Source organism: Canis aureus, chromosome 6 (genome assembly GCF_053574225.1).
Source record: "Canis aureus isolate CA01 chromosome 6, VMU_Caureus_v.1.0, whole genome shotgun sequence".
In the NCBI taxonomy this organism is placed as follows: Eukaryota; Metazoa; Chordata; class Mammalia; order Carnivora; family Canidae; genus Canis; species Canis aureus.
Window position 1 is genome coordinate 72,736,035 of NC_135616.1, and position 26,387 is coordinate 72,762,421.

General features: G+C 40.1%; 1 protein-coding gene across 10 annotated transcripts in view; it reads right to left on the reverse strand.

The window, feature by feature from the left end:
* Window positions 1-559: 559 nt before the first annotated feature.
* HSD11B1 (hydroxysteroid 11-beta dehydrogenase 1) overlaps window positions 560-26,387 on the reverse strand; it is a 64,963-nt gene continuing 39,135 nt past the window's right edge. For 8 of the 10 annotated variants that reach the window (XM_077902243.1, XM_077902241.1, XM_077902240.1 and 5 more), the window contains 4 exons: window positions 26,064-26,175; window positions 25,746-25,931; window positions 2,778-2,921; window positions 560-1,117 (listed from right to left, as the gene is read on the reverse strand). In XM_077902243.1, the coding sequence (XP_077758369.1) occupies window positions 897-1,117; window positions 2,778-2,921; window positions 25,746-25,931; window positions 26,064-26,175 (663 nt within the window). In that variant the 3' untranslated portion in view covers window positions 560-896. Of the gene's footprint in view, window positions 1,118-2,777; window positions 2,922-24,406; window positions 25,523-25,745; window positions 25,932-26,063; window positions 26,176-26,387 lie in introns of those variants that run through there. The other 2 variants (XM_077902236.1, XM_077902246.1) reach the window with 2 other exon arrangements.

Below are 26,387 nucleotides of genomic sequence, written 5' to 3' on the forward strand. Positions count from 1 at the left end.
GCCATCTCTGACCTGTTCAGGAGCTAACCAATATAGGGCTTTGCTCATTTGTTAATATAGTTGATTTCTGTTTCCTGTTTGGTTGTAGTCAGGTGATGCCTGACACATGCTTGATAAATGTTTGTTGAATGAATAAATGACTAAATGTGTAAGTGGGAGGATTAAGCTCCATCCCCTTCTCTCCAGACTTCTAATATACCATTGAAAGCTCACATGTAAAGTATAGATGCTTGATGCAGCCTGAGCTCAATAAACATGTGTAGGTTCTCTGGCTCCAGTTAACAGGGATTTCCACATCCATGGGTTTGCCCTAATGATTTATACCCACCCAGGTGTTCTCCTTCCCAGAGAAGCAATGTAAAATAATATAAAGAGTATCTGAAATATATAATAAGGTATGGACATGATGTCCACCAAATGAAGAGTAGGGTGATTTCTTTAACTCAAGAACAGAAAAGTTTCCGACCACAAAATACGAAATGAACACTGAAAATTTTCACTTGTATAGATCATGGTTTTAAAGGAGCCATACTGAATGAACTGAACTTAGAGCTACTAATTATGAATTTATAAAGTTGATATGACCTTTATTATAATTAATATTGTATTAATCATAATATTATATATGAGGTAAATTTGATAGAACTATTTTTTAATCGTACCTCTGGTTACTATCATTTTCATGACCACAGGTTGCAGTGGTTCATGACATTCATTATAATTACATTTCCACTGTGCAAGTGTTAGAGGAACTCCTTCAAATTGTGAGATGTGATGTGTGACTTCCAACTCTCTGGGGACACTCATTTGTCTCTCCGGGGAGATACCTTCATGGATGGAGCTCAGGTAATATCAGGATGAACAGTCCCTTCCCATGCCGCATCCTAAGGAAGTGCTTAGTTGTTTATAAATTTGTCCAGTTTATAACTTCTTAATGACAAGAATTCCAGGATCTTCCTCCCTGGATTTCCCAGTAGGAAAGCTGTCCAGACTGAGTTGTCATAGTACACTTCCTCTTGGCGCAGAGCTCCCCCTTTGATGATCTCCAGGGCACATTCTTCCTTTGAAGATGCTCCTACTGTGCTGAGTATCCCAGAAACGGCCTTCATGGCTGTGTCTGTAGAAATGAGAGAAGAGTGTGGTTATCCAAGACCAGTAGAGTCTACAAGGTGGAGGGTCTGTAGACAGCAACAGCTTAGCTGTTAGGGGCTGTTTGCCTGTGCTTGCTCTACAAGGCCTACGGGCCGTCTCAGAAGACTGGGTACATTTAGGGCCCACTCTGCAAAGAGAGGCTTAGAGTTAATGCGGGCCCTGTCTTCCTGGATGAAGATTTGGGGGGCAGTTAAAGGTGATGGAGAGATTTAAATCATGCTTCTCTCTTGTGCGTTTTGGATGGGATGAAAGAGTAATATGGAGGAGCAGAATGAGTATAGAAGCTAATGGAAAGTATCAGTGGGTAAAGCCAAGTGCTGTATGATAATGATTTACTAGCTTGTAAAAGGAGGATATGGACAAGAATCCAGGCCTTTGTTTCTGTCAACACAAACCACTTTCATTTGGAAGGAAAGTTAGTTATCTCTTCCAAATTTCCATGTCCTTTTTGCACAGCTTCTTTTTCTTTTTCTATCCTTGTTTCATTATGTGTCTTTCTTTCTCTCTTGTTCAAGAACAACCACTCAATTGACTCAATTACTCTTTAAATAAAGTTTTCTCATTGTACCTATTCTAGATAAACTTGCATTTGGACTTACAGAAAAGTTGTAAAACTTGTGCAGAATATTCCCTTGTAGCCTTCACTCTGCTTCCCCTAATTATAACGTCACACATAAGCACTGTACTATTGTCAGTGTACAATATATTTGGGACAAATTTACTAACTAAAACACAGACCTTATTTTGTTCACTAACAACCTTTTTGTGTTTGAGGGTCTTAGCCAGGATTACACTTAGTAGTAATTTCTTCTTATTTTCTCTCCAGTCTGTGACAGTTCTTCATTCTTTCCTTGTCCTTCATGGGCTTGACAGTTTTGAAGAGTATTATTAATCAACTGTTTTGTAGAATGTCAGTTTGGGTTTGTCCATTTCTCTCTCTTTTTAAAAAAAAATTTTTTTTTAAATTTTTAAGTAATTTCTACACCCAACATGGTACTCAAACTTACTACCCCGAGATCAAGGGCCTCATGCTCTACCGGCTGAGCCAGCCAGGTGCCTCTGTCCATCTCTCTCTGCTGACTAGATTGAGATTATGCCTTTTTGGCAAGAATATCACAAAAATGATACTGTGTCCTTCTCAGTGCATCATGTCAAAGGGTTATGAGGGGTGCCTGACCGGCTCAGTCAATAGAACATGCAATTCTTGATCTTGGGGTTGTAAGTTTGAGCCTCATATTGGGTTTAGAGATTATTCATGAAGAAAAAAAAGGTTCATGATATCAATATGTCTTATTACAGGTGATGATATTAAGAATAAGAAACTTGTACTTGATAAGCCTCAAAGAGGAAAGTAGTGGCCATCGAGTGTTCCTGAGGATGTAAAGAATAGGGTCAAGTGATGAGTCTGGTGTCACTCAGCACACTTGGTGGTCAGAATGGAAAGAAGGGTCAAAGAATAGTCAGAGGCTCCACTAGTGACAGAAGTGCTTCGTTAAATGGAGACTTGTGCTTTTGCTGGGTTTTAGTGCCTTACACATGAGTCAAAGAGTTCAGCACCTTCTTTGCCCACAATGGTAAGGAAGGCAGTCATCTGCAGGCTGTTTATTCCACTCTCTTCACCTTACCTGTGTTTATGAGGCCGAGGATACAGAGAGTGATCGACACATTGACCTTGGTCACTGAATGTTCCATCCTGACAGAGGAGAAAAATCCGTCCAGAGCAAATTTGCTTGCAGAATAGGGTGCAACAAGTGGAGAAGACATTTTCCCTAAATAATAAGGAAATGGGTTAAGAAGATGACCCATTTTAGCTTCTACAGAGATGATCTTTGCTTTATCTGTAGTAGGATTTGTAACCCCTGTGGAGTCCTTTTACCCTTTGAGACATAGTTTCTCTTTACTCCTATGAGATTATCATGCTGTGTTGAATTTCTGAAAGAAAAAAAGATTATTAAGGTATCAAAGAAACTCTCCTTGAAGAGATTGAGGTGGGAGGTGGGGTGGGCTACAGGAAAATCTTCTCTGAAGAGAGATTGGTTAGATTTTAATAAAGGTGGTAAATAAATGACCATAAAAGAGCCATGTAATCCCACAACTGCTAACTCTGCTACCTCTGAACCCAAGAATGCTGAGATCCGAAGGTTTGGGCAAGAGCTCTCTGCCAACATAGCAACCTATTATTGATTTTTCTTTCTATACAAGCGAAATGAAAATCCCTGCCTTTTTTTCTGCTTCTGCGTCTGCCTTCAGCTTGGGCCATGATCTTGGTGTCCTGGGATCAAGCCCCACATTGAGCTCCCTGCTTAGTGGGGAGTCTACTTCTCCTTCTCCCTCTGCCCCCTCTCCTGCACATGCTCTCTCTTTGTCACTCCCTCTCTCTCAAATAAATAAATGAATGAATAATCTTAAAACAAAAAACAAAAAGAAAAAAACCCCTGCTTTTCTTACTTTCATCATCCTGGTTAATTCTCAGCCAGTTTTTGGGAGGACATGTGGACATCTGCTTAATAGGATAACCTATTCATTATACCCTTTCTAAAGGGAGGGATTAGAAATGGCTTGAGACCTTAGACTCTGCTGATCAAAGAGTTATAACAGTTACTTTAGGATTTTTGTCTGCTAATTCTAAAATAAGGTCTTTTAAGGAATGTTCTCCATTGATTGCTTTTCCTCCTGAGTATCAGTCATATTTCCTATTCTTGTATGTAGAGAACTTTGCTGTGTATTCTTGATATTGTGAATGATGCTTGTAGAGCCTCTGGATTCTGACATATTCCTCCAAAGAATATTGATTTTTTTTTCATGTGGGCATTTAACTTGGCTGAAACCCTGTGTCTCTTGCAGCAGGGTTCAGCTAAAATATCCGTTGAATTATTTAATCTTATTTGGGCTTCTTGGTATCTACACTGCCTATGAGTGGTGTAATTTAGGGGACAAACAGATTTTGGAAGAGTCTGTATATAGAATTTGGTATTCTTCCCCTGTGGCTCGTTCCTTTCCAGGGTGTCCCCCTCCACTTTCTGGCTGCTACAGAAACCCTAAACTCTTCTTTCTGGTTCTTCAAGGTAGTAAGATGGCATTGTGTTGACTGTGGCCTGCCTTTAGGCATAAGCTGTAAAATTGGGAAACTCACCTAGTGTCAGTTCCCCCTTTCAAGTATCAACAAGACTCCAGTTTTTGTCAGCTTTTGCCTTTTCTCCCCATTGCCTTCAATGGTTGTTTTCCATATTTTGTCCAAAGTTTGATCTAATGCAGGCTGATCTGTTAGATACCACTCTGCCCTTATTGGAACTGGAAACTTGTGGGCGACCACGGACTAGCTGGAGTAACTGAACCAAACCAGGCCTGGACTTGCATCCCTCATTCACTCAAAAGGCTCAGGAGCCTAAAGGGTGAATAGTTGGTTGACGCTTGAGAAAGGGCTTGAGCAATGGTTTTCAGAGCTGGCTTGTGCAGTGATCGCCCACATAACACATTAGATACAATGTATTATGGCCTCGCCATAAAGTTGAATAGGGGTCTGTGCTGTCCTTGCTGGTCTGTTAACCATATCTAATATTTCTTTGAGGTATGTACATCTGGAGCAACAAGCTTATCTATTTACCAAGGTCTTCTGGCACCAGTGGGTCTGTCTTGCATGCTGATAAAGGGGAACCTTGGAGGGTTTCACAAACATGCTAAGAACAGATACTTCTTTGTCTTTGTTTTGCTTATGCTATATAATCTTGTAGAACCTTGAATAAAGCTGGCACTGCTTGGACATCATCCACTGTGTCCCCTCCTGTCCCCATCTCTTTACTTTTCTTTTATTTTCCTCATCCTCTTACCCTCGGGATCCTGATCGTGTTGCCGCAGAGCACACAACAGAAACTCTATAAATTCTTAAATGAAATTTCTTGCCAAATCAATGAAAAAAGAATGACTTAATCAATAAAGATGCTGGGAAAGTTGGTTAAGTCAGTGGCAAAAATTGTTAGTTCCTTGTTCTATATCATATATCCCCAAAATTCTAGATGGAAAATATGGCAGATGTTGTCTACCCAATATCCATTTCCCCCTTTTTGATAATAGAATTAGATTTTTTTTCTCAGAGCAGAAGTGTGTTGAGATAAAAATATTTATTTCCTCAAGATTCCCTTGCTCTTTTGTGAGGCCAAGTAATCTAGTTCTAGCCAGTGAGAAATCCTATAGATGGGGTCTCCAGGAAAGATACTGATTTCCTGCTGAAATAGGTAGATTCAGGTGGCATGTACCTTTTACATTTTGCCTTTCTTCTTTCATTCTAAAAGTACTTCAGATGTGATGCCTAAAATTGCAGTGATCATTTGTGAACTTGAGGAAAACCTACATATTAAGGATTATAGCACGGAAATGTGGAATGAGCTTGGATTCTTTAAGATATAATAAGTCCACCAAACAAACTTTGAACTTATTACCTGAGAAAAAGTAAGCCCTATTTAGTGTTAAGTGATTGTAATTGGACTTTTTGTTATATGTGCAGCAGAATGCATCTTCTGACTGATAAAAAATAATTCAATCAGGAAAGAAGATACTATAGGTGAATATTTATCATATCCGTATTATAAAGGATCATTCTAACAGAAAAGTAAAAAAAAATGTGAAAAAGCAAAGAATACTTGATAATACAAAATGTAAAACTTCTGTAGTGAAAGCAATAACTATAATAACATCATTATAACAGTAAAAGGTAAATGAAAAACTAGAAAACAATTTGGAACATAGTGGACAAAAGATTAATATCTTCAATCTGAACTTTAATTACTAGTATATTAACTCTCAAAAAGATACAAACAAATCTCTTTAGGGAGCTGCTCCAGCTCCATTCTCAATCATGAGTTTTGGCATGAATGACTCTATGGTCAAGTTCCAGGAATGGGTGTGTGGCACAGGATGTCCAACCAGAGTATCTGATACCACTGGGTTGTTGACTAGTCTAGGACTGGACCAAACACTCCACTGGGGCTTCAGGACACATTGTTCGTTGCCTAATCAGAATTTAGTTCCCCTTTATTCTTTTGTAACTGAACCCCAGTTGAATTCATGTTTCCACCTGTTGTAGAGACTGCTAGCATGCTCTCATTATATCTTTTGCTCTTCTTTATTAGTGGAATCTCTGATTTGTGTCTGGGCAAATAATTATCTGGGATAAAGTCCACATTTCTCAGCTTTTTTCAGCCAATGTTGCCAAATGACTAAGTGCTGTCCAATGGGTTGTAAACAGAAATGTATCATGTGATTTCTGGGATATGTCCTTAAAAGAAGAAATCAGTCTCTCCCTTCCACTCCTTCCTCCTTCTTGGTGCCTGAAGGTGGATATGATGGCTGTGGCTTCAGAATGATCTAGGACCATGAAGTAGAAGCCACATGGTGAGAATGGCAGAGCATTGAGACAGGAGGGAAACTGGGTGACCATGGAGCCTCTATCCTAGCTCTACCTCCAGGACTGCCTACCTCCAGACTTGATTTACTTTTCAACTTATTTAACCTACTGCTATTTTAGGTTTTCTGCATTAGAGAGCTGAACCTAATCCTTACTGATAGTCCTTCTTACTTTTATGCTGCCCATGTTCCAAAGGAAATTTGATTCCATCTCTAACTCTAGGGTTGGGCTTGTATAATTGATTTAATCTAATCTCCTAGTCCATAATTGACACAGGAATGAGTATTTGGCCCATCTTGGAGGAGAATTTTGTTGGAGGGTCTGAGAAAATTCTTTATTCTTCTGGGGGAGTTTCTTAAAGTAGCCATTTTGTTTCTTTTCTACTGGACATTCTTGTGAATGGATATGGGGGCTAGAATTACTGCAGCTATTTCACTATCAGCCTGGGGATGAAATCACACATGGAAGGCAGCAGAGCCAAGAGAATCATGGGGACACTGAACTCAAGTCAAGTCAACCCTATTTTAGTATATGTGCTGCCAAAGTGAGCACGAGCCAAGTCAACCCTAAATCTGGACTTCCAGTTATGTCAAAAATCTTTCCTATTGTTTGAGCTAAAAATAGACCCAAATTATTTATAAGAGTAGCATAGTGGTTAAAAGTATGAGCTCTATAATTAGATGACCTGAGTGTGAATCCCAAGTATGCCATTTCTTAGCTGTCATATGTGGGTAATAATACTGCTAAGCTGAAACAATCCATGTAATATACTTAGCGCAAACTCTGGCACATAAAAATTATCTAGTAAATGTGATTGTTATTGGTATTCATGTTTCAAATTGGTGAGAAAAGTACATACTATTGAAAAGATTATGTTGGGACAAATAGGCTACTTAGAGAAAAGTACCCTTCTAATAAAAAAATTCAAATTATTTTAGAGAGTATACATGGAAAGTAACAAATAAAGGGTCAATATATGATCTCAAGGTAGGAGATACTTTTTAAAGCATGAAATCAAAGGCATACATCATGAAAGAATATATAAAGAGATTTGAATATATAACACTTAAAAGACTTCTGGAAATGCTCACCACTGCCTTCCTACATACATACCCTTCAAAAAGATCTTGCCTTCGCAGACATAGAAGGTCAAGCCAGTGATAGCTAATATGCACAATGGTTTGAACATACATCGTGGTCTCTCTCTTTAAAGATATTGAAATAAGTGATGCAAAGATTCTAATTAGCTGCTGTTGGATTTTGAACTAAAAAGTCATGTGGGTTGGGACTGGGGTAGCTATTTCCTGCCATGGAAAGGAATAAGCAAACAGAGAAGCAGCCATGTGAAGTAAACAAAACAATCACAAAAATTGGAGCTAAATAGGAGCTATCATTTATTTAGGTCTTATGTGCTAGTCTCAAGGCTAAATAATTGCCTAAAGTTGCATAGTTTATGAGTAGGAGAACCAGGAGTCAAATCAGGATTCAAATTTGACTCTAGTGGCCATGAATTTCAAGCAGTAGGTGAGATTTCCTCATGTTCTTTTAATTTTTTTAAATTTAAATTCCAGCATAACTAATATACAGTGTTAGATTAATTCCAGGTATCCAATATGATGATTCAACAATTCTATACATCACTCAGTCAGAAGCCACTGTTCTTTATCTGAGTATTTTTCAGAAGCCAGATGTTAAATCTAGCCATTCCTGAGTTGGTGAAGATTCTCTCTACGTGACAATTGAGCGTCAAATAGGCAAAATGTATATATGTATTTTTTTGGAGGGCAGCAAAGCAGTTTATTGAGCGATAGTAAAGCGATAGTACAGAGTTCCCAGAGAGGGAGGAGACCCAAGAGGGTTGCCGTAGGCAAAATTTAGGAATAGTAGTGTTATTTTCACTTCTAAGATGACAGACAAGGGCACCCAGAGGGCTAGCAACTACTAGGTTCTTTGTGTTAGTTTCCTAGAGCTGCCATAACAAATTACCACAAACTTGGTGGCTTTAGGCAACAAAAATTTATTCTCTCATAGTTCTGGAGACTACAAATACAAAACCAAGGTATCAGCAGGATCATGTTCCCTCCAAAAAGGCTCAAGTGGAGAATCTTTCCTTGTCTCTGCAAGCTTCTGATGTCTGGTGCTAATCTTACATGTTCCATGGTTTATAGATGCATCACTTCAATCTCTGTCTCCATTTCCATATGGCCTTCTCCAATTTTGTGTGTAAGTTACTCTTCTTATTAGGATACTTGCCAATGGATTTAGGCCATCAATATAACCTGAGATAATCTGATCTTGAGATCCTTACCTTTATTACATCTGTAAAGACATTTTTCATAAAAGGTCACACTCACAGGTTCTGGGTTGACATGTCAGCTCACAATACCCTTCTAGATGATAATAAAGATATTGACTATGGTATTTTGTGTGTCTGCCCAGATAGCAACAGGGATGCAGAAGCAAGAGACTATGTGAACCCATAGTCTGAAGTCCTGTAACAGTGATTTTGTCCCACTAAGGGAGCTTAGTGTATCCCACTCTCTGTCTTTAATTATGCCTTAGGTTATGTTCAAAGTACAAAAAAGATCTCCAATTGTTTCTTAGGAGGAAAGGAGAGATTTTGTTGCTGGTGATGTTTTTGTTGTTGTTTTCTTTCCAGAGAGGAGAGTTAGAGAAGAGAGAAAGACAAAGAGGAAGAGAGGAGAAAGATAGAGAAACAGTAGGATATGGCAGAAAAAGTTACCAGATAAGATGTATGGTTAAAAAAAAAACTATATATATATATATATATATATAAGATTTTATATATTTATTTGATAGAGCACAAGTGGGGAGAGGGGCTGAGGAAGAGGGAGAAGCAGATGCCCCTCTGAGCAGGGAGCCCAATGTGGGACTTGATTTCAGGACCCTGGGATCATGACCTCACCTGAAGGCAGACACTTAACCAACTGAGCCACCCAGACTCCTCTAAAAATATTTTTAAATGGTGAAGAAAGTACTGAGTTACTAGACAATAGTCAAGATTGGACAAAGACTGTTGAAAACTCATTAACCTTTATTATGAAAACCATACATGAGGTACACTGCAACTGTCATTGACATTTATTATAAATTTTATCTCTTAAATTTTGTGATCTGGCATTGATCTGCAGACCTTTAAACCAGTTATTCTCAAATTCAAATATGGAGAGTTGGGGCACCTGTCTGGCTCAGTTGGTACAGCATGCAACTCTTGATCTCGGGGTTGTAAATTCAAGCCCTATGTTGGGAGTAGAGATTACTTAAAAATAATAAGATCTTAGAAAACAAACTCAAATATGAAGAGAACTGCAGATTTTAGTCTACTCCCTCCCCAGAGTCCTCTAGTCTGTGTTCTGGGTCTGTGTTGAAGGGTTCAGTAAGGAAAGGCCTTTTTCCATAAACCATATTTATGGTGGGCTTTGAGGGTGGGTGTGGGAACCAGAGATGCATGGTAACATATGTTCATTGAACATGATCTAGGAACTCCTAGAAGAAATAAAGAGGGGAGGTCTTTGGAAGGTGCTGAAGTTTTATACAGGAACTGGGTGAGCAATCATTGAATTATGAGTTATTGTGTCTCTTTAAAGCCCAAATTAGTGTGACCTGGGAAAAATGTGTCCCAAACCCAAGATGAATATTTAGGTGAAGAAAGATCTTGGACTAACGAGGAAACTTCAGATTTCACCTTCAGGAGGTAGATTGTGAAGTCTACTTTGATAAGAGAAGGTACAGAAGGGCCAGGGAAGTATGGGAGTAGCTTGTACAAAGACTAAAGGTGAGGATGAGTTAGTGATAATGAGTAGCCACTAGAGCAAGAAAAATAATAACACAGTTCATTATATTTTCTCCTTTTCAAAAGTATAGGGTAATAAACACTTGTCCAAAACCCATAGTGTCCGATGTGTAAAATAATTTAGAATTATTTTTTGATTTTAGGAGGTGGCATGGGGCTTATAATGTATATTATATAGCACTCCCAGTAGAGTCTGGGGAGGCATGCTGAAAGCAAAAACATTATTATTTCTGCATTAAAATATTTGAAGATTTATTCTGAGATAAGAGCTTTAAGTAGCTTCCCTTCAATTCAAGTTAAATTAACTATAGAGAATTAATTATGGGGAAAAAAAATCCTTAGTATTTAGAGCTCCCAACCCCCACTCCACGCCCCAGCCCATAGCTTTTTGGATTTTGGAGTTGCAGATAAAGGATTTTGCGAACCAGTCTAGGCTCACTAAAGAAAAGCTGAAACATGTCAAAAAGTAGAAAAAAGAGAAGAGAAGGGAGAAAAATCTCCTAGGTGTTCACTATTCCAAAACAAATCTGGTGCATTTCATTAAAGCCCACTTTCTATTCACAGAGCTGTTCTTAAACATTTTCCCATATAATGCTGATTCTCTTGTGTGAGGGAACCTCTGTATCATTCTTTATGTAAAATATATTGAGAAGTTTCAGAAAGCTGAAAAGGACAAGGCCCCTCCAAAAACCCAGATTTTTAATTTTTTTTTTAGGAAGATTCTGTGAGTTAAGGGGCCCTGGCCAAGATGGAATAAATAATATGTAACAGCATGTTAAAAATTGACTTCTCCCACTCTAGTTTGAGTTGAGGTTCAAAGGCTGAGAGCAAAGTAACTGGCAAAGACTTCCATCTTCAGAAGGGAGGTTCCAGACTGCCTGGACAGCACATGGTAACACAGATAAGCAGAACCCCCAAAACACCCCAAACCAAAAGGTGTTTGTAACATATGAACCTGCAACCATCCTGAGGGAATTAAAGGCCAGAAGGTGAAAAAGCCAAAAGGAACTGGGTAGGGAGCGGAAATGAACAGCGTCTCAGTGATCTTCCAAGGAGAAAGGGTAAGCCTTCTCATGTCTATCCTTGTGATAGAAGCTCTAAGGGCACCTCAAGGAGAGCTTGTCCCTAGGACCTTGAGGAGCACCAAGGAATGGGATTTGACTAAACCTGAGAGGTTCTGGTTATTATGGGCAAGTCCACTACAGAGTTGGTGGTATGGGGCTTTGTCCTAATGTGCACCCCTTCTTCCCCATTGTCATTCCCAATCTTGTCCCAAAGGACAGCCCCAAGTGGTGAGTGTACCCCCCTGTATTCCCACTGTACCCCCAGGGCCTGAGGGAAATAAATAACATAAGCATCTGCTGTCCACATCACAAGAAGAGCTAGCAGTGTTCCAGCGGGGGCTTCCTAAGACCCCACAAAAACACTCAATGCAAGAGTCAGGTTTGGTCATCCTCTGAGGTCAGAGAGCATGAGCTTTGAACAATTGCTGTGGCCACAGTTCAGTGGTACATCTGGTAGGGGGCCAGCCTAGTGGGTGGGACCTTACCTCTCCTGAACCTCCTTCTTCCCTGTGCCCCCTATTTTCTTTTAAACAAGAGGGGCGAGGCAGCCTGGTAAATGAGGAGGAGCTAGGGAATGAGAGGAAAAGCTGAATCCAACTCTTTCCTATCCCTGTTTCCTATAGCAGGTTAGAGCTTGATCGGGGAGAAGCTTTAGTTAAATTACTCGTGACTGGACATTTTAATTACTGAAGTGAGACCTTTCGTGAGACTGGAAGCAGCTAGAGGATCTTTTATTATCCTAGCGCGTTGCCATCTGCCTGCGATCACATCCAGTTTCAGGGATGAGCTAACCCATAAATGGGTCTGCGGGAAAGAATAAAGTTGTTTTCTGATTGCAGCATACAAGATCCACTTGTTCAATTACCAGTTAGAAAATATGCCAGAGTATGAGGTTAATTAAATCAAATGAACAAGTAAATAAATATACTAATTTGCACGAAACTGTCATGAAAGTGAGGGGGTCGACGCCTGAGTGCTTCTGTCCTGGGTTAACTTTTGTTTACGTGGGGAGAATGGAGCCATCACAGCAGAACAGATAGATGTCAGCTAGATTTCTCTCCTGGGAAGTTTTAGACCGCAAAGAAACAGAGCTCTGGGGATCATATTTTCTGAAGCAAAATATGGGACATGGAGTCTGACAAGTAAGAGTGCAGACTTGGTGATGAATGGGACATACTGTTTGCAATTAGCTCTGTCCCAGAAACGTTGGGACTTAGCCACTGTAGGAACAGCAAGAGCCAGAGGGCTGGCAGCTTAGCTGTGTGCTGGAGCTTGTTAGCTGAGAAGAAGAGGTCAAAAGCAGGCCTCAGTGCTTTTGTTCATCCACTCCACACCCTCCATCCCCAACTGCCCTGCTGAGATTTTGAAATTACAGTATTTCCATTTCAAAGGCAGATTTTAAACTGCTTGAATTGAGAACTCTGAAGAAAGTGTGCAGGATTGAAAAGCTTCATTTCTGCCTGCCTTCAGACTTTCAGAGTGACCCCAGGCAAATGCACCACATCTTCTACTGAGTGAGCCTCAACTTGGGGTTCACCATTCCCTGATGGCTTCGAGGAGGAGAACTCATCCTGGATCCTGCTCCTTTTATCCAGTTCTTCCTAAAAATATTTCCTTAGCTGGGCCCCTCACGGTCCAACTCCCTTAGTTGTTTGGGTTGATTCGGGTTCTAAAAATAAATCATCTTTCTACTGCAGGCTTAGGAGAACCTGAGGTGTCGTTGTAAGTATTAAGACAACCCACAATCCAGTGGTAACAGAAGCAACGTGGACTGGATGGGGATGTCCAGGGAGAGCATATTGAGTGAAAAGAGAAGGGGGCTCAGGATGGAAAGAATCCTAAGGAAACCAGCAGTAAGACTTTGGAATAAAGCGAACTGAGACATGGCATTCAGGGTGGCCAGAGGACATGACCCTGAGGGGACTGTTTTGGCTGGACATATAAGAGGGGTGTATGGTGTTGAAACAGTGCAAAATACATCAGAGAGAAGTGAGATAAAACCGGTTACTAGGTTTTGCAAGATGACTTTGGCAAGAGCTTTTCTTGCGTAGGTACAGGCCATGAAATATGGCTCCTCCTATTGTCCTGAGCGTTGAGCACATCTCCTAAGGTGAGAATAAAAGAGTAGATTTCAAGAGCCCCACAGTTGAGGGGTGGGCCCATCCGGTTCCACGAGCATTACCTAATCACCCACATCCAGCTTAAATAGTTGTGCTTAGAGAAAGGAGAATGGTCATTGTCATATGTGTTCATCCACTGGGGGTCAGGGAGGCATTTGCATTCTTATCACCTTAAGTTGCACGAGAGGGGATTTAAGATTATTTGGAGACCTTTGCAAGTATCCACTGGAGTTTGGGAACTAGTTGAATGCATCGTGGGATCAAATATATCAATAAGCATCAGGCTTCTCAGAAATCAAATGTGGAACCTGTGGAGGGGAGCTGGCCTGGGGTCCCCTGCGCTTGGATGGTGGGGTGGACTGGGCCAAGGGGGATGGGCTGATCAAAGCCTTGGAGCTGAGGAAGAAGCCAAAAAAGAGTCAGCTGGAGGAAGTATTAGCACATCTCCTACAGGGGATCCCCAAGGAACCCATGAGAAAGCCCCACAAAATCCACCCATATACCTCTTCCAAGTCACTACACCCCTAGGATGGGGACTTTTTCTTTTGAAATAATTTCAAACTTAGAGAAGAGTTGCAAGAATTGTACTCCCTTTTCTGAACCATTTGGGAGTAATTACTGTAATTGAGGTCATTGTGATCTAATGTCCCATCACCCCCGAATAAGTTAGTGTGAATTTCCTTCACATTCTCAGACATAACCACAATGCATATCAAACCACAACCATATCAAAATGTGGGAAGTAATTTATTGGTTTCCTAGATCTGCCGTAACAAATTACCATAAGCGGCTGACTTAAGACAACAGAAATTTATTCTTTCACAGTTCTGGAAACCAGAAGTCTGAAGTGAAGGTGTTGCCTGGCTGCACTCCCTCCAAAAGCTCTAGAGGAGAGAGAAGCCTCCTCTAGAGCTTCTTCTAGTTTCTAGTGGCTGTCAGCATTTCTCATAACCATATCACTCCAAGCTCCACCTCTGTCTTCACACAACTGTATCTTTCTATGTCTTTTCTTCTGTCTCTTTTTATTTTATTTTTATTTTTTAAAGGTTTTATTTATTTATTGGAGAGAGAGAGAGAGACAGACAGACACAGAGCACGAGCAGGGGGAGGAGGCAGAGGAAGAGGGAGAAGCAGGCTAGATCCCAGGATCCCAAGATCATGACCTGAGTGGAAGGCACACATTTAACCAACAGAGTCATCCAGCCACCCCTCTTCTGTCTCTTATAAGGACACTTGCCACTGGATTTAGAGCCCACCCAGGTCATCCAGGATGATCTCATCTCAAGATCCTTAAATTAATTACAGCCACAATGACCCTTTTTCCAAATAATGTCACATATATAGATTCAGGGAGTTAGGACATAGACATATCTTTTTGAGGATCGCCATTCAATCTACTACAATATCTTGTAAGATGCTACTTTAAAAAACCCCTATCTTAACCAACGTTAAGTGTACAGTTCAGCCGGATTAAGTACGTTCATATTGTTGTGCCAGTTATTACCAGCATCCATCTCCAGAGCTCTTTTTATCTTGCAATGCTGAAATTGTGTATCCACTAACAGTCACTCCCCATTCCCCTCTCCTTCTAGCCCCTGGAACTACCATCCACCTTCTGTCTCTATGATTTTTGACTACTCTAAGTATCTTATGTACGTGTAATTATATAATATTTGCCTTTTTGTGACTGGTTCATTTCACTTAACATAATGACCTCAAAGTTCATCCATGTTGTAGCATATATCAGGATTTCCCTTTTTTTATTTTTTTTATTTATTTATTTATTTTTTAGATTTCCCTTTTTTTAAAAGGCTTAATTGTATGTATATACTATATTTTGCTTATTCACTCATCTGTTGATGGACATTTGTGTTGCTTCCATGATTTAGTTATTATGAATAATGCTTCTATAAACCTGAGTATACAAGTATCTTTTTTGAGGTGTGCTTTCAGTTCTTTCAAGTATATACCAAGGAGTATGATTTTGGGATCATGTGGTAACTCTATTTCTAATTTTTTAAGGAACTTCTATACTAGTTTCCATAACGGCTGCACCATTTAACATTCCCACCAACAGTGCACAAAGGTTCCAATTTCTCTAAATCTTAACAGATCTTGTTACTTTCTGTTCTTGTTTTTATTTTGTTTTGTTTCTAATTTTTGATAATGATCACCCCAGCAGTTGTTAGGTGGTATCTCATTGTGGTTTGGATTTACATTTGGATAATTAGTGATGTTGAGCATTTTTTTCATATACCCGTTGGTCATTAGTACGTCTTCTTTGGAGAAATGTCTACTTAAGTCCTTTGTTCATTTTAGAATCATGTTTTTCTGTTTTTGAGGAGGGTGGTACTTTAAGACAGTAAATATCATGTTTCTTATTAAACTTTTATTCACTAGTTTTGGCAACCATTGATGTTTTCTGGCTGAATTATTACTAATTCTTTTTTTTTGAATTATTACTAATTGTTTCTAATTTCATCACTCTTTCTAAATTTATCATTTAGCTTTCCACCATATGGAAATGTCTTCTCACTCTCCATTTTTCCATGTACTTATTTATATCATCATGGGTTTTTATTGTATCTTATGGCTTATAATCCATTATTATCATTATTTAGTTGAATGCCCCAATGGTTCCAGGGTTGGCAAGCGGGAACCTTTTAAAAGTTTCTGTGTCCTAGTAACATGTTGTTATTATTCTTTGGGAAGTTTTTTAAATTACTGGCACAAGATTTTCAGGTTCATCTTAAACCTTTTCTGGCATTGTCCTGGAATCAACCATTTCTCCAAGAATACTTGGATCTTTTTAGTGGAGAATGATGTTTAGAAACCAAGATCTAGACACTCAGTGTGCTCCCAGGTCCTCTCAGTAGACAGAGCTAGGGAATATATGCGTGCATATATAGACATACACATCTATATTTCCATATTTAACCATGGATATTAAGAACAATTGGTTCATAGATACCTCCAGGTCCAATCCAATATCACAGGCTTCATTCTACTTTGTAACGCTAACAACAAGATCCATTATCCTTAATATGTATTACTTATTTGATGAATTCCCCTCATATGTGATTATTCTTTAGTTATTTCTGAGCCCTTTGTGTGGGTGCCCTTCTTATCCCAACCGGGCTCTGGCACTTCATCCTAGGGCACATGGGTGAACTCTTTAATCTATGTTGGGCTGTCCCTTGGCAGCACCCCTTGCAGATGTCCGTATTCTCTCTCTTAGTTCTAACGCTCCATGCCAGGTACCACATGGACACCCTTCTTGGTCCACTTGAGCTCTGAAACTTCGTACCAGACTACCATTGCTGCTTCTTGTATGGACATCCTCCTCATCTCATCTCATCTCATCTCATCTCATCTCATCTCATCTCATCTCATCTCATCTCATCTCATCTCAGTGTTGATATCTCAAGCCACGCTGCCATTGCTGCTACCTGACACAAACCTGCCCTGGCCTGCCCCAGTTGGACAACCTGTGCTGACAGGAGCAGTCTTTAAGGAAGATTATCCAAAGGCTAATACAAATGACTCAGACACATCAACCATCGTGTACCCTGCTTCTTTCCTAACTCTGTCCTCCCTGTGGCCCCACTGGTTAGACCTGAGTCAATGATTGTGCCTCCAGACTGGTCAAGCCGTGAATAACTTGGGGCATTGACTTATAAAATTCAGCAGCACCAATTAGATACCTCTTCCTTCCAGGGGGAGTTTGGAGTTGGGAGATTGAGAGACCAGGATAGCTGGTGATGGGGCAGAAACTCAAAGCATATAGAAAGCCATTGGGCTGAGGAAAGGGCTGCGGCAGCCAGGTTGAAGCAGGTTCCAAATGAAGGAGGGGCTAATGGAGAGAGAAGAAAGGGGCGCAAAGGTGCTGAGAAAAGCAGGTATGGCAAAGCCATGCTATCTCTGGGGGATCCTGGCATGGCCTTATATTCTTGCAATGTCTAAGCTATCATTGCTGTATGGCCAGCTGCCTCCCTAGGGATGGGCTGAGACAGATGGATGTCCAATGTAGGCCAGCAATGTGACACCCCTTCAAAATAGTATTCTTTAAATATTGCTTAATATGGGGCAGCTGGGTGGCTCAGTGGTTGAGGGTCTGCCTTCAGTTCAGGTAGGGATCCCTGGGGTCCTGGGATCGAGTCCCGCATCGCGCTCCCCGTGATGTCTGCTTCTCCCTCTGCCTATGTCTCTGCCTCTCTTTCTGTCTGTGTCTCTCATGAATAAATAAATAAAATCTTTAAATAAATAAATGAATGAATAAATAAATATTGTTTGACATTTATTTGATGTTAATTACTTTTCTAATGCTAGAAATAAAGGGTTTATCGTATGCACTGACTACCTGGGAGTTCCTGAACCAGACAACTTTGTGGGCAAATATCAAAAAATTTAAAACCCACGGAGTAAAATGGACTATGCATTAATTGGATCTTCACATTTAGTTGACTGTGATGACTGACTTCAGGCACATGCCAGCGGGCTATTCTCAGCGTTGGTAGCTTTGCTTGCAGATTAGCAGACGTGGTTGAAAAAAATCCTCTGATAAATGTTCTCCTATGTATTTCTGTGATTGGACTGATGATTATATCCTGATAGATTCTCAGCATGACATTTTCTGAGTGAAATGATGGAAGTACTTTTGAGGCTATTGATACATATTGCCAAATTGCTTTAGACAAAAAGAAAAATGAGGGGCTAGACTTTTAAAGATCAGTGGTAGAAACCACTTAAAATTAATTAAAAAAAAAAACAACCCACACTTTTCTCCACCAGGAGTATATCGAGAGTGCCCAGCTTATTATACCTACTCTGTGGAGTGAACAAAGTTCTCAGCAATTGACAATTTTGTAGGCAAACAAACACACAAAACAACAAAAATCAACAGTCCACTCCCACCATGGCATTTAGTAGTTTGAATTTGCTAATGTAATAGTTTCAGTCACTTGAATTTGCTTGTTTACTTGTGAGATTGAGCACAATCTCAGTCCTCCCCTCCCCCCAAGTCAGCCCTATGGGAGGAGTAATATTTTGGTTCTAGTTACCACATAGAACCCGATCCCTTACTTTAAAAAAATTATTCTGATTTTTCTAATTATTCTAAGCTTATTGTACAATAAATAGCTCTGAAGTCTATAAAATAAAAGGTAAAAGCCCCTTTCTTTAAACATAGTTGGACTCATACTATATATACTGTTCTCTAAATTACTTTTCTTTCAAGCATCATGATTTTTATAGTCAGCATGTATAAAAATTTACATAATATTTCACTGTATTAGAAACCTGTCACTAGTAGTGGACATTCAGATTGCTTTCAGTTTTTTAATAACTGTAAACAATGCGATAGTCGTTTACACTGGAATGGAGGCTCCACAGTGATGCACCTTGCCTTGCCTTCCTTGCTCCCTGCCATAGCCCTGGCATCTGGTACTGTGTGTGGCTCAGAGTGGATCCTCAATTCATATTTTTGGAATAAATGAATGAATATATTTCACAAATACTTTTGCAAGTTCATGTGTAGAGTACATTTCTCAGATGTGAAGTCATGCTCTCTCTCCCTAGGCATTCCGCATCTTGAAGTATCTTAAGTGGACTTCTACTTATTGAAATTAATACTTATTTCAACAAGTATTTGAACAAGGAATTCTCCTTGGGTCAAACCCAACTGTCTAAAGCTGTATATTCACACCATGTCAAATTCACTTTTCACTTTATTAATTTTATATTTAGCTGAGTTTCAAAGATATGCCTTTGTCAATGTTTCCAACAAGAAGTTACATATGAAATCGATTAGGTATATTTATTATTAGGCAAGTTTTGCTAACATCTCAGTGGGCAGGGGCATGGGAAAACAATTCACAGAATAGAAAATAAAAATATCCCATAGACACATGGAAATGAAATTAATTCACTAATGACCAGGCTTTTATTAAATATCCACTACATGCCATATGCTGTTACATGGAATAAGATATAATAGTAATCAAAAATAGAATACCACTGGTCTCAAAGGGATTATTTTTGCTCCACATATTGGACCTCATGTTCCATGTCACAAATAAACAAAGAAATGAAAATTATGACTACTAAACACATTTTTTTCTTCTTACAAACTTGTCAATTACCAAACACTTTGTGAACTCTGCAAAGTAGGTGTGAGAGAGACACTCATGTCTATACTCAGGGTGAAAATGTGGCATGATGTTCATATTTATCTAAATTCATTTTAATTTTTGTCTATTTAAAAAGTCTAGCCTTTATTTTTTCCTTTTATCTAAGGCAGTTTGGAAATATGTACCAAAAGCCTTCAAAATGTTTCTATCATTTCACCCAACAAATCTAGTACTAAGAATTTATCTAGGAAATAATCATCAACTCCGCTACTGATTTACATAGAAGGCATTTATTACAGGATTTTTAAAATAGCAAAACATTGAAAGGAACCTAAATGTCTGGCAATAGGAAAATAATTGTTTTATATCTCTATATCTGGAAAGAAATTCTCAAAAATATTGGCATGATTGTGGATGATTTTTACTTTAAGTTTTATACTTCTTTTTTTCAGATATTCATAGAGGGTGTGTGTGTGTGTGTGTGTGTAATTTTTAAAATTAAAGAAACATTTAAGAAAGTTGTTGGGGACATTGCTCTTTTCTTTACTTTATGCCTTCACTTTGTAGTCTTTTATGAGAAATTTATTTAGGATATTATTTGCTTCCTGTAATACCTCCTTCTTTTGGATATAATCTTATCTATATACTGACCTTCCCTCTTGTTCTTTCTGTTAAGAAAGTTCAAGAGGCATGGGGCACTTAAGTGGTTCAGTTGGCTAAGCGTCTGCTGTTGGCTCAGATCATGACCCTGGGGTCCTGGGATGGAGCCTGGTATTGGGCTCCCTGCTCAGCGGGGAGTCTGCTTCTCCCTCTTCCTCTGCTCCTACCCCCCTCCACTCGTGCTCTCTTTCTCTCTCTCAAATAAATAAAAAAAATATTTTTTAAAAAAATTCAAGAGACAAATTTGAAACTTAAGTGCTGCATCTGTGTTAAGTCTAATTTTGACATTTTTAAGAGATTTTATTTATTTAAGAGAGAGACAGAGAGAGCGAGGGAAGGAGGAGGAGCAGAGGGAGAAGCAGACACCCCGCTGAGCAGGGAGCCAGACATGGGGCTCGATCTCAAGACCCTGGGATCATGACCCATGCCGAAGGCAGATGCTCAACCAACAGAGCCAACCAGGCACCCCTAATTCTGGCATTTTTAAATATTCTTTTCCTTTTTTGGGGGGGGTTATTAAAGTATAACTGACACACAATGTTAGATTAGTTTCAGGTATACAACATAGTGACTCAACAGGTCTTATATTCTTCTTTGCTTAAGATCTAGTTTTCTATCTGTATATTTCCAAATAGAGTGTATTTGTTCTAAGCCTTCTCAAACTCCTCGGTAAGTAAATGTAAAGACATGATGGTAGGGTTCTCCTATTTTCACCAGGAAGTGCACTGGAACAAAACCAATAGTTTAGTCGGGTTAATAGCCATGATTACTTAAGCTCTACCCAGCCTTTCAAGGGAGAAAGGTAGAGCAATGGTTGTCATGGATGGCATTGCATGGTTCTCAACCTGTGCTAAATTGTTACTGTCTTCAGCAGGGAGTCTCTCTCCTCGCAAATCTGCATTTGCCCCTTTTGCACGGCTGGCACAACCACCAACAGGTTCTGTCTCAATCCTTCAGGTTTGCCTAAACACAACCTCTTGAATTGAGACAACTGTGGCTCCTGAAATTTTTACGTCCAGGTTGTGGATTCTTACTTGAATCTCCTTTCTGGGCATCCTCCAGACCCTATAGATGACATATCTATCTACACATGCACATACCTTATCTTCCGCATGCACATACCTTATCTTCCCCTGTCTCCCTTCTCCTCAAATTCTCTTCAAATCTGAAGCAGCACCTGCCTCCTGCCCACACAAATACCTCTATTCACATGTATAAACACTGTCACTCACCTTGTAAAGTGTGGTTCCTGAAAATTATTTCTGAGATAATTGGATTTAAGGGTAAAGATTCATCTTAGAAAAACATAAAACAGTTGGGTGAGGGATAAATATCACCCCTTCCTACTCTAGTTCTTAGGCCCCTTTGCATCTCCAGACCTTGACCTTGGCCCTCCCCTCCCCACCACATTCCAAGGCATATCCATACATCGGGACATTGTCTGCCTTTCAGGAAAAAGTGGGTAAGCAGAGCTGAAAGCAAGGATGAGATTAACATCTGTATATTATTGCCTTGATGCAAAACACCATATGGGTATTCCAAATCCTGTTAGTTGATATCTCTAGTGGAGAAACCTATTTTATTTTTTCCCCCTCTTTGTAACGATGAATTCTTAAAGTAGGTTTAGACCACACAGGCAGCCCTTAACCCACAAACAGGTTAAGATCCAACAAGTGACTTCATACATTGGTTTGAGTTTTCCCACAAAAGCATTGTCTTATGAGGTATTGGCCCCTAGCTACTCATCTCGTAATGTGTCTGAAATACTATACATCTATGTAAAAAAAATATATGAAGCAATGCTGGAAATGAGTAAACCAGAAAAGGAATACATATAGAAAGCTGATCTTTTCAAAAGAGGGTCTACTTGGAGAATAATGAATAGGTAATTGGAGACGCTTATGGTGCTCCCAAAGAGAGGTCTGAGCACTCAGAGGCTATTGGCAAGGCTCTCTTATTCCTTTAGGTTTTTTTTTTTAATATTTAAAGAAATCCAGAATTTTATTATGTGTAGTTGCACTTCAAAGTATGTCTTACATTTTTCTTGATACAGAAGAATCAATATCCTTACACTTATGTTGGCCCAGTGTGATTAGCCTTTGTATTATAATTGTTATTAGTCATATTTGTATTACCAATAAAGTAAAAAAAGAGAGAGAGGGAGGAAGTATAATTTTAAAGGTAGTTTTCTAAAATGTTTTGAATAAGAGAAAGAGGAAAGGGCTCTGGCGAGAACTGACAAGGACTTCATGTGAAGTGAGGTCCCTGAGAGGATAAGGGGGCAGGAGGATCACAGGATTTGTCCGTGAGGACCGAAGGGCGGTAAAAGAGGGGCAGAGAAGCAGCCTAAGAAGTTGGTTTCTGGCTGTCATGTGTGTGACTGATGTGATGGGCTATAGTTACAGGGTTCACTGAGCCAAGGAGTATGAAAATGCAGTGACCTTTACTTTTTGAAAATTGAACCTAAGTCAAGAAGACCCATTTTGATTAATGGCAGATAAACTTTTTCCAGATGTTTTCAACTGTTCTTTGCCCAATCCAGTGATTTCTTTTCCAGTCACATTGGAGTAGTAATATCTCTGTCTCTGTTTGTTTCACAAATACCATCTAGGCATTCTCTTTCTGTGCTTCCTCTTGACCCACTGTTTCCTGCACTGCTGCCTGATGGAAGGGGTTTTGTTTGCACAACAGATCTGGAATCTGGAGAGACCAAGTCCGGAGTGTGAGTGTATGATGTGCGGTAGGCACATGGGGTTGCCTGGAGGGAATACCGCCTTCTGATCTTGTGGGCATCTTGGCATGGGTGACAGGGGAGACACTGCTTACCAACATCAGTGTCTTTTGTAGAACCAGAACTCCTGGTTTTCAGGTGGACACAAATCCACTTCGAACAAAGACCACAACTGCAGCCAGCTGTGGTAGAAGAGAAGAATACAACTTTCAGGTTGTATCCTTCTTTCTCCATTTTCTGTAGCTAGAATTCTGACAGGGTGCTGAACCATCCTGGATATACAGGTGAGGATAATACCCCGGGGATGGCGGCTCTGAGACAGAGAGGTTCCTGGACAACTTTGTGGGACAGAACTACTATATCATCCTTGGGCTACTTACTCCAGGCTGTTTTATGAAAGAAAGATAGATTGTGATTTGTGTAAGCCAGTGTAAATGTGGATGCTTGTTATAGTAACTCAACTCATAGCCAAACCAGCACATGGTGGAAGAAGGGGAGACTTATCAACATAACTAGATATTATATATACATAGAAACTTGATCAGTAGGTGCCCCAAGTGGTGTTGAATGGTGGATAGATGTGGACTGTAAGAAAATTCCCAGAGGCAGCAATAGTGTCTCAATGCTAAAGCATATTTATATGGAGGCTTTACAGAGTGTATGAAAAATATAGGCTTTCTATGTAATGCAATACCTGGAAATGCCCTGGAGATAAAAAAAACAAAAACAAAAACAACAACTGCTTATCACCATAATTCAATAAATGACGACTTAATGCATTTCTGGAAGGAATGATTAAAAATCCATCCCAATACTCTTTGGCTGACCTCACGATCAATTTGAGGATTAGCATCCCATGTTTGTGGAATTCAGATTTTAAGGAGGAAGGATTAATGAATGTGTTTGCTGGATGTTTAAAAAATATATAGCATAGAACAGAAAAATTCTTCAGTTAGGGACAGAAAGCAAAGTGTCTGTACTTTGCAAGTTCACAGACATGTTTCAAAGCAACAGGCTGAAGTCCTTGGACCATACAAACAGCAGACGTGAAGGATAGTAGTTCAACGTGATTTCCACCTCTGAGTCCACACACATTGTGAAGTGACATTTGGTAAGTGTAGAAGACGTGTGGAAGCAGGGGTTATCAGACTTTCATCATGCCCTTGGACTTCTACAGTAACTCTTGTTCCTTCTGAGAACATTAAGACACTGTGTACATTGTCGAAAGTTAAATTTCCCTAGCCAAAGATGAAGCACACTGTTTGCCTCGAGTGGATATATTATTTAATCAACTAAAATCATTAAAGCCACCTACACCATGACTGATGTGAGGGTTTTGGCCAATGCCCTAGGATGGATTGGGGATGTGCCCAGCACCCTCCCACTCAGTATGCATCCGGAAGCTCTCCCTTCCTTTCAGCTTGGAGAGAGGCTGTGTCTGGGGAGGGGTGGGGAGTCTGTGTTGTCTGGGAAGCACAGGGATGCATATCAATCACTCCTTTGGCGGGTAGCACAGACACACTGCCCTTTTATCCCATCACTATGCAGGCCTTTCCTGTCCAGGAAATAGAATTCTTTACAACATAGATGGTGTTCTTAGTTACAGTAATAGCTAATAAAGGTTTGTGAAATACTTAAGAATTTCAAAGTCTTCAGGTTATTTGTTTTTACATTGCCAGGAACCACGTTTAGATTGCTGATTTTAATCCTGGTGCTTGCTACATCCTTCTGACTAATCAACAGATAGGTGTGGGACTTCTCTCCTGGCCCCATGACTAAATGAATCTCCCAAGCTGGAAACCGTCTAGCTTTTTATTGGTAATAACTTCTGATACTATCCCCACCCAAAGTGTCAATGACCTCTCTTGATCACACAGTGTTCTCTTCATGAATATTTCTGTACAACGCTCTCTTCCTACCCCGTTGGTTGTTTAAACAGGACCCTTAAGGCAATAAATCCAGATTTTGGAGAACACTCCCAGTTTAGGCAGATCTGCTACTATGGTGTATTTTTTTTCTATTCTTCATCTCATTTGGCTTAGCTTAACCCACGTATCAGACACCCGTATGTTAAAATATTCCACCTCTCAATTCTACCTTTGTGTCAACTAACTTCACCAACCTATAGTTCTTGGTCATGGAAGAAGCAAAATCATTTTTATCCCTCATGACCACATCTCTCACCTTAGGATCAGGATGGGCTATACCTCCACAATCTCTCAATGTCCATTTAGACTTCCATTTGTAGATCACAAACCAAGTTTCTCGTGGGCACTCTGAATTACTGTTCTTTCTCTGTTACTTCCAAGGATCTTGCAGCCCATATACCTTGAATAGCCTCTTATTTCTTATAGTCCCACTTGTTCTTAACAGTGTCTCTTTTGTCTCTTTCACTCAGCATGCAGGCTTCTCCTTGAGTTGACATACCCAGGCCGCACATTCATATGCCTGCCTGTCATGCATAGGGACAAGATGTTAAACAGCTTTTGCTTAATTTCACTGTGAATATTGATTGATTGGTTGATTTTTCACTGTGACTATTTAAGACGTTAGTTTATATTGTGTTACTTCTCTATGTAGAAGTGTGTAAAAATTCACATTCCCTGCAGAGCCCCCAGTACCATCCCTGGCGTGTCTCCCACTCCTGCCTTCATACTGGTCCTTGTCCCACTCACCAGCCTTTGAGGAGACGACAACAATGCTTCCGTTGCTCTGCTTCAGCATAGGCAAGGCAGCAGCACTCAGGACCACATAACTGAGGAAGTTGACTTCCATGCTTCTGCGCACCAAGTGGATATCACCACTAAATAGATTCATAGAAGTGTTGGTGATATGGTTGAGGATGAGCATGTCTAGTCCCCCTGCAAGAGAGATGGCTATGTTGAGAGAAACCATCTGGGGTAATACCCTTCCTCTCATTCTCCTCCTCCCCAAAGCTCCCTGGTGACCCGTAGAGCATAGTACAGAAGAGGAGGGAGGAGAAGCAGCCTTACCCATGAGCTTTCCAGCTTTGGCCACGAATTGCTCTGCAAAGGTCATATCCTCCATGGTGCCAGGAATGTAGTGTGCAGATGCTGCCCCAAGCTCTAGGCAGTGGGATACCACCTGCAGGGACACAGCAGCAATGGTGTCAATCTTGGCTGTAGACTTTGGGGGCAAGCTCTGAAGTGATGGGGGTTTATTTATTTATTTTTAAAGATTTATTTGAGAGAGAGAACACAAGAGAGAACAGAGAACACAAATTGGGAGGGTGGGTGGGGAGAGAGGTAAGGGGAGATGGAGAAGCAGGCTCCCTGTTGACACGGGGCTCAATCCCA